Source organism: Rhamphochromis sp. 'chilingali', assembly GCF_963969265.1.
Source record: "Rhamphochromis sp. 'chilingali' genome assembly, chromosome: 6".
Classification (NCBI taxonomy): domain Eukaryota; kingdom Metazoa; phylum Chordata; class Actinopteri; order Cichliformes; family Cichlidae; genus Rhamphochromis; species Rhamphochromis sp. 'chilingali'.
In genome coordinates, this window is record NC_137933.1 from 39,237,494 (window position 1) to 39,254,696 (window position 17,203).

Here is a 17,203-nt window from a genome sequence, read left to right on the forward strand (position 1 = left end):
GTGCAATGAGACAACTTGATAACTTGTAAATACAGATAGATTCTCAGCACAGTCTTTGTTTTTAAAATTATGTCAATGTAGATTTTGTCAGTCAGCATTGAACTTCCAAAAATCCAAATTTGAGCGGTGCAGGGCAGCGACCTCGTTAACGTCAACATTTCATTGTCAATTGTTATCTGACAGTAAAAAAAAGAAAAATAGAATAGAATAGAATAATACTTTAATTGTCCCACAAGGGGAGATTTGGTTGTAACAGCAGCCAGAAATAATATGTATAAATAATAAATATGTCCATAGGAACAAATGTGTTATGAAAAAATGCAGCAGAGGGAGGGGAGAGAGTAGCAAACACACATAAACAGCTTGCAGAAAGCCAGCGGTGGCACATAAAGCAATATGAGCAGCACACACCTAGTACTGCACTTAAAAATGAGTTCATGACTACTTTGCCCACACTCTGTGGCTATAGAGTCAGCACAGAACAACATGAAGGTGATGGTTTGGTCATTTGTTGGTTAAATAAGAGTTTTTTATTGTTTTACTTGCTGTCAAAGTGACCTTTTTTATAATTTACCAGAGCCATAATGTTTCTGTTAAACCCAGCAGCCTCTTTTAACACTAAAAAAGTGAAGAATGCGGTGTCGCTGCATGACTCTGATGTTTAGTTAATGTGTTACAATACCAGTCGCACAAACTAAACTGAGGCGGAAACAGGTTGTGTATTTGATAGTGAACAGTTAGTTGCAGCTCTACATGCATGTTGCTGATAAAACATGTTTTCTTTTGAGCATTCTCACCTTCTGTGGTATGCTTTGACTCAGTACAGTAGAAAAGTTCAGTTCAGATTATTATTGTTGTCTTGTTATTCAGCATTGATCTGTTGTTGTACTGGTCCTTTCTAAATTGAGGCCACAGAAGAAAATAAAGACTGAATAGAGATGGCAGGGCAGCCGAAGTCTGCCAACTGAGCTCCAATTTTCCAGTAGAGTTGTTTAAAACTACACAAATCCAAATTATTTTGAAGAATTTGACAGCTTTTGGGAGTGAGCATAGATATATACATATATATGCTTAACCCCAGTGCCTCGCTGCCACTGCAGATCTCACCCTGTCACTCAAAGCTCACATTTTCCAATGAAAGGTCACTCTTCTCTATCATTTTTATTCTACCATTATTAGTTTGGTCTGTTGCAGTTAATAGTAATGCCCTGCTGACCAGACACGAGCTATGAATTCCCTTGTAACATGCATGCATGAACACACACACACACATATGCACACATACACATACTCCATTTCGAACTGGTCTTAATCCAGTAAGAAATAATTAATTCTCACAGACCCTCTCTTTCTTTTTCCCGACTTTCCTCTTCTCTTTTCGCTCACCCCTCCTTCCCCTTATCTGTCTTAATAAGAAAGCTCTTCGACTTCTCCAGAGGCAGTCAGTCTGAGGAAGTGAGGGAGGTCTAATGGATTTAAGGCCCCATTTTTAATTCATAGATTAAGACATTTGCTGAGAAGAAAGGAGAAAGAAAAAAGGTATATGAAGCAGCATTAGATTTAATGCGTGGCTCTGTTCAAGTCATTTCTGTAATGCTTTTGGTCTTAAATCAGCTGTGTTAAAATCTGGCTTCCGCTGTTGAGGAAAACGTAAGCTCTCGTCCTCCTCACTGGTTCTTGGTACTGCCTGCGTTTCAACTTTTGGCTTATAACTTTCTGTCTTTCTTTTTGTTATGGTTCAAGGTAAGTGATGTGAAAAAAAAGCCCAGTTTTTTTGTCCAGTATTGAGCGCTCTAATGCACGCTTTGATCCTCATTTTGTCCCAAACTGGGGAAAAATAGTTGCGATATCGAAAACTGTGCAAAGACATAATTGGTTGCTGTTACAGTAAATATAAAGACTAGCATGATTTCGCCACTTTATGTCCCACTGTGCTGATACTCATCCCTTATGATGATGAGAATTGGTTGAAAGCAGTTACTTTGCAAACCAGTTGTTTCATTTTTGTTTTTTAGAAGATTTTATGGCATCATAATCATGTGAGATTTGCCAGTCTTTAAGCTGTGAGCTTACAGTGAGCTTACAGAGAAACCACAGATGGTTTGGGTAAATTGGCATACTTGACTCGTAATTTGCTTACTTTCAAAGCCCCTCAGACTGCAGCTTGTTTTTCCTTTTCAGTGCTTTCTGTGTTTTGTGTTTCATTGATCCAGTAGGTTGAAGTTAGTCTTCATCTAGTCACCTGTCAGATATTGCTTGCCCTTTTCCATTTTCCAGATGGTCCTTTGTAAGAAAACACTTGGCACCAAAGGGCAGTCAAACCAAATCCTCATCTGACTGGTTTTTGGGTTTTTTCAGTTTTCATGACTTTATATTATGTTTGCATTATGAAGTGGAAAAGAGCCACTTTGGTGAGATGCTTCAGGTAACAAACCAAACAGCACTGCACAGGGGTTTCTAATACTCTGATAGAAGTTATCACAGATGCACTTATTTTAGATTTGTCACAATGATTAAAATGTGTTTTATTTTATTTATTTATTTTTACAGATGTTTAAAAACAAAGTGACCTTTTTCTCTTCACTTTTGTCTACAGCAGCAGTGCTTTGCAGCAGCCTGTTAATAGCAATGCGAATTGTGGAAAAAAAATCAAGCTAATTACAGAGCAAAATAAAATGAAGTTCTAATTGCAAACAGATTGTTTGAAAGTTTGTTGCATGTGGCTCCATGTGACCTGACACTGACACGAAGGCTGCTTTATTGTGCTGGAGCTAAAGTGGTTCTAACACAAATTCCATTTACAAGTGATCAAAATTTATAGAGTATTTCTGAACATCTGGGGTTTTTTGTTTTATTAAAAAAAGAAGCATATAAGTGTAGGTTTAAAAGATCTTAATTGTACAAATAAATGTAAAGCAACCAGGAGAGGAAGAATATGCTCTGTGCATTTGGTGCTGCCCAGAAACACTGCTGCCAAACTGCAGTCAAACGCTAACATGTGGAAAGTAGGAAACGAAAAGTAGTGAAAGAAGCCATCTATGTCCACTGTGAGCGACCATCTTTGAACAGAGGCGGGGGTTTACGACACCAACTCTCTGCCATCTATAATCCAGTTTTGAGATCCCTCCCCAGACGCCTTAACGCCCACTCACATCCTGGGCCATGTGACCTCAGGAATTCGCATGATGAGGTGGGGCCAGGTTTCACAATGAACACACCCGAAACTCTGGCTGATTGGGACCCACACCCAGTTTCACACCTTGGCTCAGGCGGGATCAGGAGGATCATCAGGGGGTCCTTTTGTCCCTCTGTGGGGGGAAACTCCCACTAGGTTTAAATCTGGGACTCTCCACCATTTGACCTTAGAACTGAAGAAGCTTCTCGGATGAGAGGTGAAACGTATTTAAGCAACTTAAAGAAGTCCAGACGCTTTTCTTTGCAAGCTCCTTTGACTACGATGACCTGGATGACTGAGAACCTTCACAGACATGAAACGAAAAGTATTTTTGCCAGTGAATCACCAGTTGAATAAATATAATTAGAATAAAATTACTGTTGTTTCTTTAGTTGTTTTTGAAGGAGAAAAAGGAGCTTAAGTTATTGTAAGCAGGTGAGGATGTCAGAGGTCTGTTGTGCTCATTTCCAGCTCTACATTTCCTTTTTTTAGACTCAAGTAGCTTTGCATGACTTGCTGTACATAATAAACATAGTTTATCTTACACTGAGTGCTGCTGTAGCAGTTCATCTTGTTTGAACCAAGATTTTTTTGTTTTGTTTTAAACTTCTGTGACTTTTATGCTATATATAGATATTGTTATACCCAGGGCTGCACATAAGTGGTCCGCAAGTGCGCGTTCGCTGTCAAAATAAAAGACGAGCACCAGATAAGACGTTGCAACGCGCATTTGCGTACATAAGATTTTCTGGAGGAGGACGGACATTTGCTCAGAACTCTTAAAGATGTCGAAGAAGCATCTTCGACATCTGTAAGCAATTACTTTGGTGTTCCTCCACCGCAAAAGAAGAGCATATTCCCGGAAATTCAGAGAATATGCGCTTCTTTTGCGGTTTGAACTCCTTCTGACGTTTCTTTGGCGGTGGGGGAACACCAAAGTAATTGCTTACAGAGCTTGCTTCTTCGACATCTTTAAGAGTTCTGAGCAAATGTCCGTCCTCCTCCAGAAAATCTTACGTACGCAAATGCGTGTTGCAACTTCTTATCTGGTGCGCGTCTTTTATTTTGACAGCGAACGCGCACCTGTGGAACACTTATGTGCAGCCCTGGTTACACCTTCTTTCTTCCTCTGAAGCAGCAGTGATAATCAGTGTGAAAAGTAAGACTAGCTTGTCCCCTTCAGAAAGCCCATCGCTTATCTGTGACATTTCTGTTAAATCCAGTAGATCTCAAATGGAGAAGCATTTTTATTTAACTCTGAGCACTATCTGTATTTCTTCCCTCTCCAGATGTAAATGACAACGTCCCTTTTTTTACTTCATCCATCTACGAGGCCTCGGTCACTGAAGGAGCAGAGTCGGGAGCTTTGGTTTTCCAGGTTTCAGCTAATGACCTGGATTTGGGCCCCAATGGCAAGGTGAGAACAAATCCACACGTTTACACACAAATCATTGTAAAGAGTAATGATGCATCCTTGGTTGAAATGAATGTTTTTGAATTTCTGCTCTGTATTATTTTCATTCTGCTTTTCATTATTCAAGAGGTCTTCTTCCTTGCTGTGCAAATTTGCACTAATTAACTCAGTTTTAGCATCTGGCCTTCTGTATAATTGTGTCTGCCCCCACCTCCCAGATCTCTTACTCCCTGCTGGAGGATCGCAGTGGGGACCATCAGTATTTCCGTATCGACCCAGAGCTGGGGTTCATCTACACTCAGGCCGTATTTGACCGTGAGACCAAAAGCTCGTACCTGTTGGAGGTTCAGTCTGTAGATGGATGGGAGTCAGCGCGGCCCGGCAAGCATGGGCAGCCCAACTCTGGTAAATAAGACCAACACTACACAGAACATCTTGTAACTGGATCTATAACTAAGTTGTGATTCCTGTTGTGTTTTTGCTAAGTTTCTTCAGTACTGAGCCTGACTCTTAATAACAACAATTATATAAAGCTGCCAGGTAGGACCTAGGTTTAATTCCTTCAGCTGTCCACTAGTCTAGTTATGATATGCACAACGGAGAAAATCATTTGAATGTAATATTTTGCAGGTTTTAGTTAAATTGTTAGTATGTGTGACAATTTCATTTTGGAGAAAGAAAATGTGCATTTTTTTTTATTGGATAAAATGGATATTAACAAAGTTTATCTTTGAGGACATAATTTGCAGTTGAAAAGAGGTGATCAATCGCAATCTATGGTATTGCAATACTCAACATATTGCAAAATGTTAAGAATCACAATAATATTGTACTGAAGTGACAATATCACATCATTCGGGGTCTGTTTAGTCCCACCTGTACTGTTAGCATTGACTGTAATACTGCTAAGAAATGTTTGTTGCACTGAATGAAGAGCAGGTGAAACAACATTACACCAGGAAAAGTGTTTAGTCAGAACCTATTTATGCTAATGACTTTTATATAACCTGCGTGAGCTCAGATTGTAGAAATGCAAACCTATCGATGTAATGGATATGAGTCGTAATCTACTTTGCGTTTGTGTAGCGATGGTGGCTCCTCATATAGTGACTGCAAAATAGAGCGAGCACAGAGGAGGAGACGGCTGCAGATAGCTGCTCCGTACTCTTCAGTCTGAAGCTCCAAATCTTCATTGAAGGCAGCAGTAATCTCTGTTTTCCTTTCTGTCGCTTTCCCACATCTGCTCATCTCTCTCTTCGAAAGGACCAAAGGCCACCTTTCTCTTTCCATCTTTCTCTCTTGCACCCCGTCTCCCTCCATCTCTCTATTTCTCTCTCATTTGCTGCCAGATGAAATGCATACATGCGCTGGCTGAATATAGACGCGAAGAAACAAACAGATGTTGAGACAGATGGGTGGATGGAGAGAGGTGTTGAAAAACAGCAAAAACACACCAGGATGTATTTTTAATAAATATGATCATAGATTATTAACAGACCCTCTCTCTCGGTCTGACTCACTGACATTTGTGGCAACGTAAACAGAAGTTAAATATTAAGAAGAGGAGAGGCGGCAGGAAAGCTGCCAGAGTTATTTATTTGTTTCTGTCATATTAATAATAAATGAGGTGGCATGAAGGAGGATGGATGACAGGCAAATTAACAGATACTTATCACTGATGCAAACACCCACAAGTGAATGTAACAGAGACTTAAAGTGGGAGGAGCTCTGGTTCCACATGATTTTCTTCTGGGAAAAAAAACATGCGACTGACAGTGGAAGCACTTCTCGCCATCAAAATTCTGGAGGCGCCATGAGTGTTAGTCTACTTACTTTTTCTCTAAAAAAGTAATCCTGTTACTTTACTGATTACTTATTTTCAAAAGCAATTAGTTACTTAGTTACTTTTTAAAATCATTATACACAACCTGAATGCGTAATAAAGCAACAGACCTTTCAGCCCAATTCTATTTTTTCATCATATAAAATTGAATCAAATGGAAAGCCTCTTTTTAGAAATTGTTTTATGAGTTTTAATCTTTTATTTTTTTCACATTGCATTAAGCAAAAATTGCATCATATGCAACAGTCTTTGACTTGAAGAAATTCTATAACTTTTAATCCTATTTTCTGCATATTTCAGCATATAAAATAAAATAATGTTTCGTGTTTACACTCTTTCAAATAGATGCAAGTAAAACACAGCAAAAAATAAATAAAATCAAAGACTCAGCGGCACTAAGTCCTGTTGCTCTTAAATTTATTTTCACTTGTTTAGCAGGAGTGGGGCAGGTGGAGCTTTGCCGAGTGCAGCAGCGGTCTGTCAGTGGGGGGATCCGGGGGTTTCTCTGTGAATTTCACATTCCCGTGGCAGCGTGCTCTGTACTTGCTCGGATTTGAAGTTTAAATTTTCACTGTAGAAAGAAGTTTTCTTCCCATGCAGGCTGTACAGCGGATGCTAATGTTTTGGTCACTTTTTATGGTCTAAAACTTAAATTAATGTAAGTACATCCACGCTTTGGATTACAGTAACGCTTTACTTGTAACTGCCAGCAAGGCAGATTTTTATTTGGATAGACATATGCAAAATGAAAGATACATTTCTCAGTAGCAAAGATGGTTTAAACCAGGGGTGTCCCACTCCAGGCCTTGAGGGCCGGTGTCCTGCAGGTTTTAGATGTGTCCTTAATCCAACACAAAATTATAAATGGCTAAATTACCTTCTCAACATGTCTTGAAGTTCTCCAGAGGCCTGAAACTAATCATTTGCTTCAGGTGTGTTGACCCAGGGTGAGATCTAAAACCTGCAGGACACCGGCCCTTGAGGCCTGGAGTTGGACACACCTGGTTTAAATGAAAAGTGTCACATTAGTGATCATATTGGACATTATTTAACGGATAAAGGTTCATTCTCACAGAAAATATAGACTTGAGAAAAGTATTTGGTCCCGAATAAATAAATAAATAGTGTAGGCTCTTGTACAATCATATTTTGGGAAGGAAAAAGGTCTTATAGTCAGGATCTAGAAAAGTGTGGAAGTGCCTTTAGCTAACTTGATCTCTGACCTCAGTAAACATTTTACTGATGATTTTATTGCCTTTATTATGAGTTTTAAGTGCAACTGAAGACAGCATGATGTTCATTTCATAATTTTAGATCTCAATTAGATTAAAAGCAGGCTATGTTTTAGGGAACAGGTAGCTTTGAGTTTCAGGCCCATACATTGCTTATCCTGTCCTTTGGCAGTTCAGTCCCTGGCTGTTCCAGTCTGCATGCCAAAGTATTCTTGGGTGAGACACTGAACTCCAGTTTGCTGTCTGATGCAGCCATCAGAGTGTGCGTATTGGATAGAAAGCACTTAGGTAGAGCATAGGTAAAAAAAAAAAAAAAGAGCTTAAATGAATGGGTGAAAGAGGCAAGTTGTATAAAGTTCTTTGAGTGCTCAAGTAGAATATGCATTTTTATACATTCAGTAGTCAAAAAAGTCAATTTATGACTGCTGAAAAGACAAGAGCATTAACAAGCCTTAATGTGGACTCAGTGTAACTCATCTCAACTGGAATTACAAGGAATTACAGTGCTTCCTCTGGTCCTCAGAGAAATTCAGCCATAGTCACAAGTACAATCTATGGCTTAGAGCAAAAAGCAGCTTTGAATGATTAGATTGGTGGATGTTCGGAATAAGCTTTATATAAGATAGAAAAAGGAGCTTATATTGCTTCCCCCTCTAAATTGTGGCTTTGGTGTAGTAGTACATCATCCATCCATCCATCCGTCTTCTTCCACTTGTTCCATTCAGGGTCTCTGCTGGTCTGGAGTCTGTCCAGCTGTCATTGGCTAACAAGTGGGATGCTATGTAATGTTATGTTTTGTAAAAGAGTTTTATCACTTTTATACCAGTGAAGACTTTTAGCATTTCAGGTAAGCAAGGTCAGCATATCGGGTAGCAACATCATCCCAGCACACATAAATTGCTTTGCAACACCAAGAGATGTTGCAAACTAGAGACAACAGACAGTCAATTAGTCAGAAAGGATAATTCTGATTAACACTGTTTTCAGAGGCACAAAGCTGCTACTCGCAACTCGTGTTGGGGTGGATTTGGGTTCATAGTTTTAACACATGCATGGCACGAAAGTGTGAAAACATGGATGAGTGGGCATCATTAACAGATGAGAGGGAGGATAAGGGGATGACTGCTACATCTGCTTTTCCACTTCCTGTATTCATGTTTCGCCTCTTCTTACCTTTTTCTCTCCGACAGACTCCGACACTTGAAAAGCTCTGGCATCTGTGACTTGCTTTGTTATAGCTCCAAGGGCTGCATTAGCTTGCTATTTGTGCCGCGAACTGTATACCAACTCTTCCACCCTGGTTTAAATATTTTATCTCATCTTAAAGCTGTATTGCAAATTATGCTCGTTTTGATACAGATATCAAAGGAAATATGGTGTGTTGGGTTGCTCAACTGCTGAGCGTTACACTGATCCCCCCAGGGTGCTTCATACTCTGCTTCAGCCTGTGGTTGCATGCTGTAAAGAAGCAGAACCAGCTGAATTTACCAGTAACACAGAGTGAAAATGTGGAGACAGATGGCAGATATAAAAGCACCGGAAAGACAACAATTATATATATTGTGAATGCATGAAGAAAAGTCTACCTTTTTATCTGCATCACTGCAAATGATAGTTTCCTTTTAAAAAGGTGATGGAATAAGAACAGCCTCATCTTAATAATAGTGTCTCTGTCTTACTTTTTTTTCCAGACACAGCATACGTACGCATTTTTATTAGCGACGTCAACGATAACAAGCCGGAGTTTGCACAGGCCTCCTATGAGGTCGATGTGGATGAGGACGCTGATGTGGGCTTTGCCATTCTCACAGTCAGCGCCAACGACGGGGACGAAGGTGGGTGGCACGGATAAAGGATTCTGTATGTACTTGTGCATTTCGGAATTTTGGGATATGTAGGAGTGATGATGGCGATGGCACTGTATGTTCAATATTGAGCACATTTTCTCCAGCTCATTGCTGAAGTGTTTTGCTTTCCCTTCACCAAAGAAAAACTTTCACCCTTCACTGCTTTTGTCTAACCCCCTATTACTTTGAGGAAAGGTTTGCAGTGTAAAACATGTAATAAAAAAAAACTGCAATACGAGAGGTTGAAACAGAAAACTGAACTCTTTTAATAAAACCTTTCAATGGTTTCAAAAAAAAAACATCTTTACTGTAGTCAAGGATTCTTATTCTTACTACAGCCTTTAAATTCCTGCTATTAATGTTGTCATTTTTTAAAAGTCATCAGTGGCAAATGGGTTTTATTCTAAAATAAACACTGTTTTCATTTGAGAAGGTGGTCCTGAGTTGATGTACCAGGTACTTTTAATTCCAGACATCTTAAAGACTGGTTCATCCTTTCACTGAACTTCCCTAATTAAAACCACTAATTATGGAGCCATGTTAGGATATAAGAGCTTTCCAAAGTCCCAAAATGAAAAAATTTATCTTTGTGGGGGAACACGCCAAGAAACTCAGCTGTCATGGCCAGAGGCAAATGTCAGCTCATGACAGAAAAGACAAGACCATAATTGCACTCAGGAAGAACACACATCTCTAACAGCTAATATTTAATGCATGTTTCCTGAAGTGGTAGCGACAGCAAGGAACAAAATCTACAGATTGTAAATAAAATAAAATATTAAATGCTCACTATAAGCAGCCAAAGCTATTTACAGTGGTGGGTGACTGAAACCGAGCTGAAAGAGAGTCTACGAGTCACGTTTGGACTTACTTGGGCAGAGAGAGGCGTGTGGGAAACAGTAGCTCTTTTTTGGCTATCAAAGCAGAGTGAATTAATGCCTTTGAGATAAAGAAACTGAACTGGAGTTTAAAAAATTAATAAAAAGAGCTTGTATGTAATACCGGAAAGATTCCCTCTATATTTATTTAACACTGTTTCATTTGACTTTTGAACATGAAAAGTTGAAAACTGATACATGTTCATCATCATAAGGTCAAAGGGGACCTAATTATGTTCATTTCTAGCTCCATATTTTTATTCCTGGATTCTTGGACTAGAATAGGTTTACATATCACAACTCCTTAGTTCTGAAGTAAACTGTAGTCATGGTAAAAAGTAGTAGTACACCTGCTTTCACTTCAGGTTTCATATCGGGGGGGAAATAGAAATGATCTAGTCTTCCCTGGTCTGTCTCTCTCCATGTGTTTGCTCCATGTGTTGTCCAATTATTTGGATTTTCTCTGTATTATTGTAGGGTCTGTACCATACAGTATAAAGTGCTTTGATGCACTTTGGTGCTATATAAATAAAACTGAATTGAATTAATAAAAACTAAGCCCAAATGCAGAAGTAGTGTGTGAAAAACTGAGTACATCTCTTGATATAACAGCTTGTTCGAAACACTTTTAGTAGCAATAACTTAGAAGTAATCATCTTCTGTGTCACCACAGCATTTCAGTCGGGTTGATGTCTGGACTGGGCCTTTGCAGCACCTTGATTCATTACTTTTTCAGCCATCCAGTTAGGATTTGCTGGTTTTTGGGATTATTGGCCCATGGCATGAGCCAACTCGGGCCAAGCTTCAGCTGTCGGCCAGGTGGCCTAACATTTGACTCTAGAAGACTTTGGTATACAGATGAGTTCATGCTCAACTCAATGACTGCAAGGTGCCCAGGTCTCTGGCTGCAACACAAACCCAAATCATCACCCCTCGACCGCTGTTCTTGATGTTCTTGTTGGTGTGAGATGTTTATGCTGATATGCTGTGACTGCAAACATGGTACTGTGCATTATGTGTACTTTGGCATGCAGACCGGAACGGGCAACGATCGAATCCAACAACCTTCCCTTTAGTAGATAACTTGCTCTGCTTCCCAAACTACAGCTGCCCCAATATGATAGGGTTGTGCTGTTCTTCTGAAGTTGTATTTACCTAATTTTCAGACCTGCAAAGAAGTAGATTATTTTTATTATGTCCTGAAGAACAGAGAGAGCTGTGTATAATAGGTCCTCATTAGAGTAATAAATGCAGTTTTTGCAAACAACATGGATTTTCAGCCACCACAGGCCAATTGTATTGATTTATTTCCATATGATGAGATTAACATTGACTTTTCTTTTGTGTCCATATGTAGGGTTTCAGTTCTTTACACTTTATTTAATTCAGTTTTTACTAATGTATTAATAAGTGACAAAACTTAGTAAATACATTAGAAACATGGATATAACATAACCAACAAGACAATAAAAGCAAGCTGGCTGACTTGCTACAGTGTGACCGGTTAAACCAAGAAGAGCATAGTACTTTTAAAAATACGTCTCATGTAACTTGCATAAAGCCCTATTTTATAACTCAGTGTATTCAGTTTTGATATCTGTTTTCTGTAATAAAACTTTAAAACCGGATTTACAAATATGCCCCTGTTCATGTTACTTTTAAACAAAAAATAGTTATTTTGAACTTTTTGAAAGGCAGAAAAATATCATCCGTCTGAGAAAAAGAAATAGAAACACAGATGCTAGAAGCTCTTTATAGCTTGTAGCAGCTATATAATAAATTTAACTTTCTTCCTTTTTAAGATCTATTGAATGACAAAGAAGATTCCAAAAATTAGAAAGGAAACCTTCAAAAGATAATGTAGAAAGAGGTGTTTATGAATATAGTATATAAACTTACCTGCGTCTGGTTTCATTTGGCCTGGAATTTGCACAGATTTATTTCTAGTGTTATTCAACAAAGAGCTTTACACTTATAAGCCACACCCACACATTGACTCACATTTCCTGCAGTTTTATTTGTGTTAGTCTGATCACTGCTCATTTGTCAGCAAGCTTCCAGCAATCTGCCACTGTTGACTCAAACAGGAAACACAACTGCTGCAACTGAACTTGCGTGCAGTGATTTTTTTTTTTTTCACCGCAATCCAGATGTTGTAGCCAGTCTTCTGCCTTAACTGTCGTTTATAATTGCACCTGTAATTCAAATTGAATTGATAAAATGTTTCTGCCTACACTGACAGGCTCCACTTTTCACTTCTAGGCTTTTTTTTAAAAACATTGTGCACATCTGGAACATATTACGTGCCAGTTAGGGATCGCCCAGGAATCGGAAGCAGTGCCTGTGTTACAGACAAGAGAGGAAAATTAACTGTCAGGGCTGCATTAAAAAGGGGGGCTGACTCTTTGGGCTTCCATCATGATGCAGACCACTTCAGTTTCACTCAGCGCAGAAATGGTGTTCGTGTATTTACCAGTGGTAGTGTTTTTGCCGATAAAACGTCCAGTGAATTAAACCTGTAAGCAAGTCGCTCACAATCCTTTTTAAAAACCAAAGCTATTCACTATTTAGATTTATTTATCATTAAATAATTTTTTCTTTTCCAAAACGGTAAAAATAAGCCTTAGAGAAGTAATTTTAAATTTCTGCTCATCAGTGCTTGCCTTAATACACACACACACACACACACACACACACACACACACACACACACACACACACACACACACACACACACACACACACACACACACACACACACACACACACACAGAGCAACAGACTGCTGGAGTTCAGAATAAAGTTACCACCACAGGGAGCTGTAATGTGTGTGCATGCTTGATTTTTCTTCTTTCCTTGTGAGGAGTGCAGAATGTTAAGTTAATGAAGGAGGAAAAGAAGGAGATTGTTGAAGTGATTTCTACACTGCTGCCAGTAATGAGGACAGAACGATGCCTGTTCATATCACACAGCTAATATATAGTAGTTAGCCACAGTCATTAACAGTCCATGTAAAATAATTGCTGAAACCACTAGAGACAAGTGCAGTTTGAAGATGTAAAATGTTTGCATAGTTTCAAATGGCAATTTTGAACCTCTAGCGCACACTCTAGTTAATGACTCCTTTGATTGTCTGACATCTTTAAGAATGTTTAATTTCACTAAATAGCAAATCAAAAAGAAATAATAGCTACAAAAGTTCTTAGTGACACAAGCCCACTGGCAGTAGTACCCCCTTTTCCAACTCCACTGCAAGAACTTGAAACATCATAGTCCCTAAACTGTTTTTAAGGCCTCTTTTAGTAATTGCAGTTTTTAGGTACTTTCCCAGACTAAGAGGAAGTAATACAGTGTACGATGGCTGGTCAAATACTTGACTGCAGCAGCAGCAACTTCCATTAAATAGTGTTAAACTTGACTGAAACACTGGCCATGTTAACAAGAGCACTTACCATTCTTGGGGAAATGAAGAGGAGGAGGAAACAGGATTAGAGAGAAATAAAGGTGAATGACAAAAGGTGGCGTTTCATTACCAGCTGCAGAGTTTCTGTTTGCAGTGCAAAAGCAAAGAGAATCAAAAGGTGTAGTTTAAGGAGAACCTCCCCAGCAGTTACTTAGCCCCAACACTAGTTTCATCAAAGGTGATGTTTTTCTCTCTCCATGAAAGCTGAGTGCTGTTTACCTGGTGACTCGTGTTGCTGAATGTTCAATACAGCATAATTGAATATTTACTTTGATACTATTTTGTCTACATTACAATGACTTGAAAGGTTTGTTAGATCAAATATCAATTAAAAAAATCTCAAAACAAATCCCAAAATGGAAAATACTTTAAATTTGACTTTATGTTTTGATTATTGTATTTGTCTAGCATAAGATTACATAACAATAAAAATAAAAATAGAAGTAGTTATGGTAGTCTATGGTATTAGACAGTGAAAAACTGTAAAAAGGCATTCATTTGAACTGCCAATAGGTCAAAAGTCAAAGTCAGCTGTATTGTCAAAGACCATATGTACAGTCATACACAGGAATTTGAAATTGCAATGCTCCCATGGCCCTCAGTGTACACTAAAACAAAAAGATAAAAATAAAATAGGAGTCTTATGTACAACACAATGAAAAGCTACATTTCTACATGATCTTCTTTGTTTTTACTTCCTTAATTAACAAATTAAGTGAATGAATTATAATAAGATGATAACATTTTGAGTAATTTAATGTTTAAGTGACCGTGAACACTTTGCTTTCAATTGTAGGGTTATTTATACCATAAATGGTTAAGTTTAAACAGGACTGCTTAACATAACTTGTAGTATTATATATGCAACTAAAATGATTTTAACAAACATATGTACTGCACTTTTAATCTGCTGTGGAAAATTGTATGAAAATGAAATAATGTTTTTAACAGCGACATATTATTTTTGTTGAATTCTGAATACGTCGGCGCTCCAAGTCTAAAATCTTTTTGTTCTTATTTCCAAAATTCTTTCTCTACCTCATTTAATCAATGCAAAGCATTTTTAATAAAATCTATTAGAAGCTGATCAACAAACGTTCCCCTAAATGCAATTACGCATAAAGCCAAGGTCTGCATCTCAATCGCTGTTGCATCTACCACCCTAATGTTAATATGAAAGGGAAAGGAGAACCCTCTGAAGACGAGATGGGATTCACAGCTTATTAATGAGATGAAAGTCAAGGAAGAGGAGAGGAGAATGCTCTAATCCAGATCGTTTTGTACCATCTGTCTGTTTTCATTTTAAATGAGACATTAGGGGATATACGTAATTGCATCCTTTCGGTTCACTCGCATTCTCTGTTTTTTTAGTTTGTCTGAATCTCTTAAGTATTTGGAAAACCGCTGAGACCTAAAGGGGGAAAAAACACAGCAGAGGGAGTGATACAGCGGTTAAAACAAACAAACAAATGGAGAGAAAATTAATGTTTTTCCCAGCTGTGCCAATTTTAAAACTCCCATCTCCCTAGGTGCTGTATTTCACTTAAACTGTAATATGCAGACAACAAAACACAAATCGAGGAGAGACAGACGCACAAATCTGTGACTCCAGAGGATGTTTTCTGGACTTATCTTAACCTTAACTGCTTATTCCCTGATCCAAGCCTAAACCTTAAAACACATATTAACCTTGATTTAATCATTTAAATGAGATGGATTTGTTTTTGTCCCCTATTAGGAAGAAACTTATTCATAATTTAACCTAGTAAAATGATTTACGCTCCCACAAAGTGAGAAATACTTGGAGCACACAAAAAAACACAAAGACGAGTGTCAGGCCATTTTACCTGATTTGAATCCAATAGAACACCATTGGGGCAATTTGGAGAATTCCCTTATGAAGAAAGTAAAAGAGCATCAGAGAGAAGAAAAAATGCCTCTAAGGAACAGCAAAACAACTCTCCATAAATCAGTGAAACCCCTGAAAACACAAGTAAAAAATGGAACATCCACAAAGAGGACTGAGATATTTCACCGCAAATAAAGATATAAACGAATTTCTTTTGTATCTTATATTCACATAAGATTATCAGCGACGTGGTAAATAACCAAAGAAAGTCCAAAACACTTAGTGGCGACTGGTGAAATAACCCCTTGTACACTTTTCTTAACTTAAAAGCAAACAGTGACAGAGAAGAGTATGGCTGATAGACATATGACAAGATGGTCATTACATTAGAGGGTTACCAAGGCAACCCGAGCCTGACACATCTGCTAACAACAAGCTATCAGCTACAAAGTGATGTGCGATGGGCAAAATGCTGCCTGCATAGACATCCCTTTGGTTAAAACTCTAGTTAAGGCCCTCCTGTGTTACATGTGGAATACTCCCTGGTTTCCTGAATTTTGAGATGTTTTTAAGTAAGTTTCTATAATTATCAATTTAACAGTGTAAAGCTTTTTGCAGACTGTCAGGACAGACACTGTGTTTGTGTGTTTTTTGTTTTTGTTTGTTTTTTGTGTGGTCCAGATGCTGTGATTGTCATAGAGACCTAAATCTGTTTACGAGATTTCATCATGGGAGTGTTTCTTCCTCATGAGGGGGAACTCTTTAGAAACCCACATGTGATACTGGCAGTGTGTTATGAATTACCATCATGCACTTATCTTGCTGGTTTCTGAATACTAGAAATTAATCCTGTTACACAATATTCTAGGACACACACACAGCGATCCACTATTTTGTATTCATGAAATGCAACCTAGTAATGCTACAACCTCTGTGCATTGCTATCTGGACTTTGCAGTCAGCAGGTTCTCCTGGCCAGGTTTAGGCCAAAATCTGGACCCCAACACAACAAATGTATCTCGGTGTAATCCAGTGGTTCTCAAACTCTTTACATCGTTCCCCACATGGCAGGAAGAAATATTTTCACGCCCCATCTAAACAAAACAATGACAGAAAAGCCTAGCTGCAGCTTTATTTAGATCATAAACTCATTCACAATCAATCCTTCAGTACTTTTTGTTTTAAACAAACAACTTTCCTTTCAGACAACTATTTGTAACTTTTGTCACTAGACTGCTTCATCAGACTGCACCATTTCTTCAAAAAAGCAACACATTAAATAGAATATGAACATTGCCAAACATGGGAAATAAAGTTCAGTCTTAGTCTTGTTAAAAAAAGGAAAAAAGACATCCAGAAATTTGTTAACAGAGATTAAAAATATATAATTTAGTGAGGGTTTAATACTAATCACTCTTAGTGGCTGCAGTGAGCCTGTTTTTGACAGCAGAGCTGTGGTGGGGCGTGGTCTGCGGCGCGGAAGCGGGGGAGGTGGATGCACC

At 38.4% G+C, this 17,203-nt stretch overlaps 1 protein-coding gene across 1 annotated transcript in view; it reads left to right on the top strand.

Annotated features, from left to right (window-relative positions):
* LOC308397943 (neural-cadherin-like) overlaps positions 1 to 17,203 on the top strand; it is a 348,547-nt gene that overhangs the window by 165,529 nt on the left and 165,815 nt on the right. Inside the window, exons 14-16 of the mRNA XM_080884232.1 lie at positions 4,465 to 4,592; positions 4,808 to 4,994; positions 9,356 to 9,499. Coding sequence (XP_080740358.1) covers positions 4,465 to 4,592; positions 4,808 to 4,994; positions 9,356 to 9,499 — 459 coding nt within the window. The remainder of the gene's footprint in view (positions 1 to 4,464; positions 4,593 to 4,807; positions 4,995 to 9,355; positions 9,500 to 17,203) is intronic.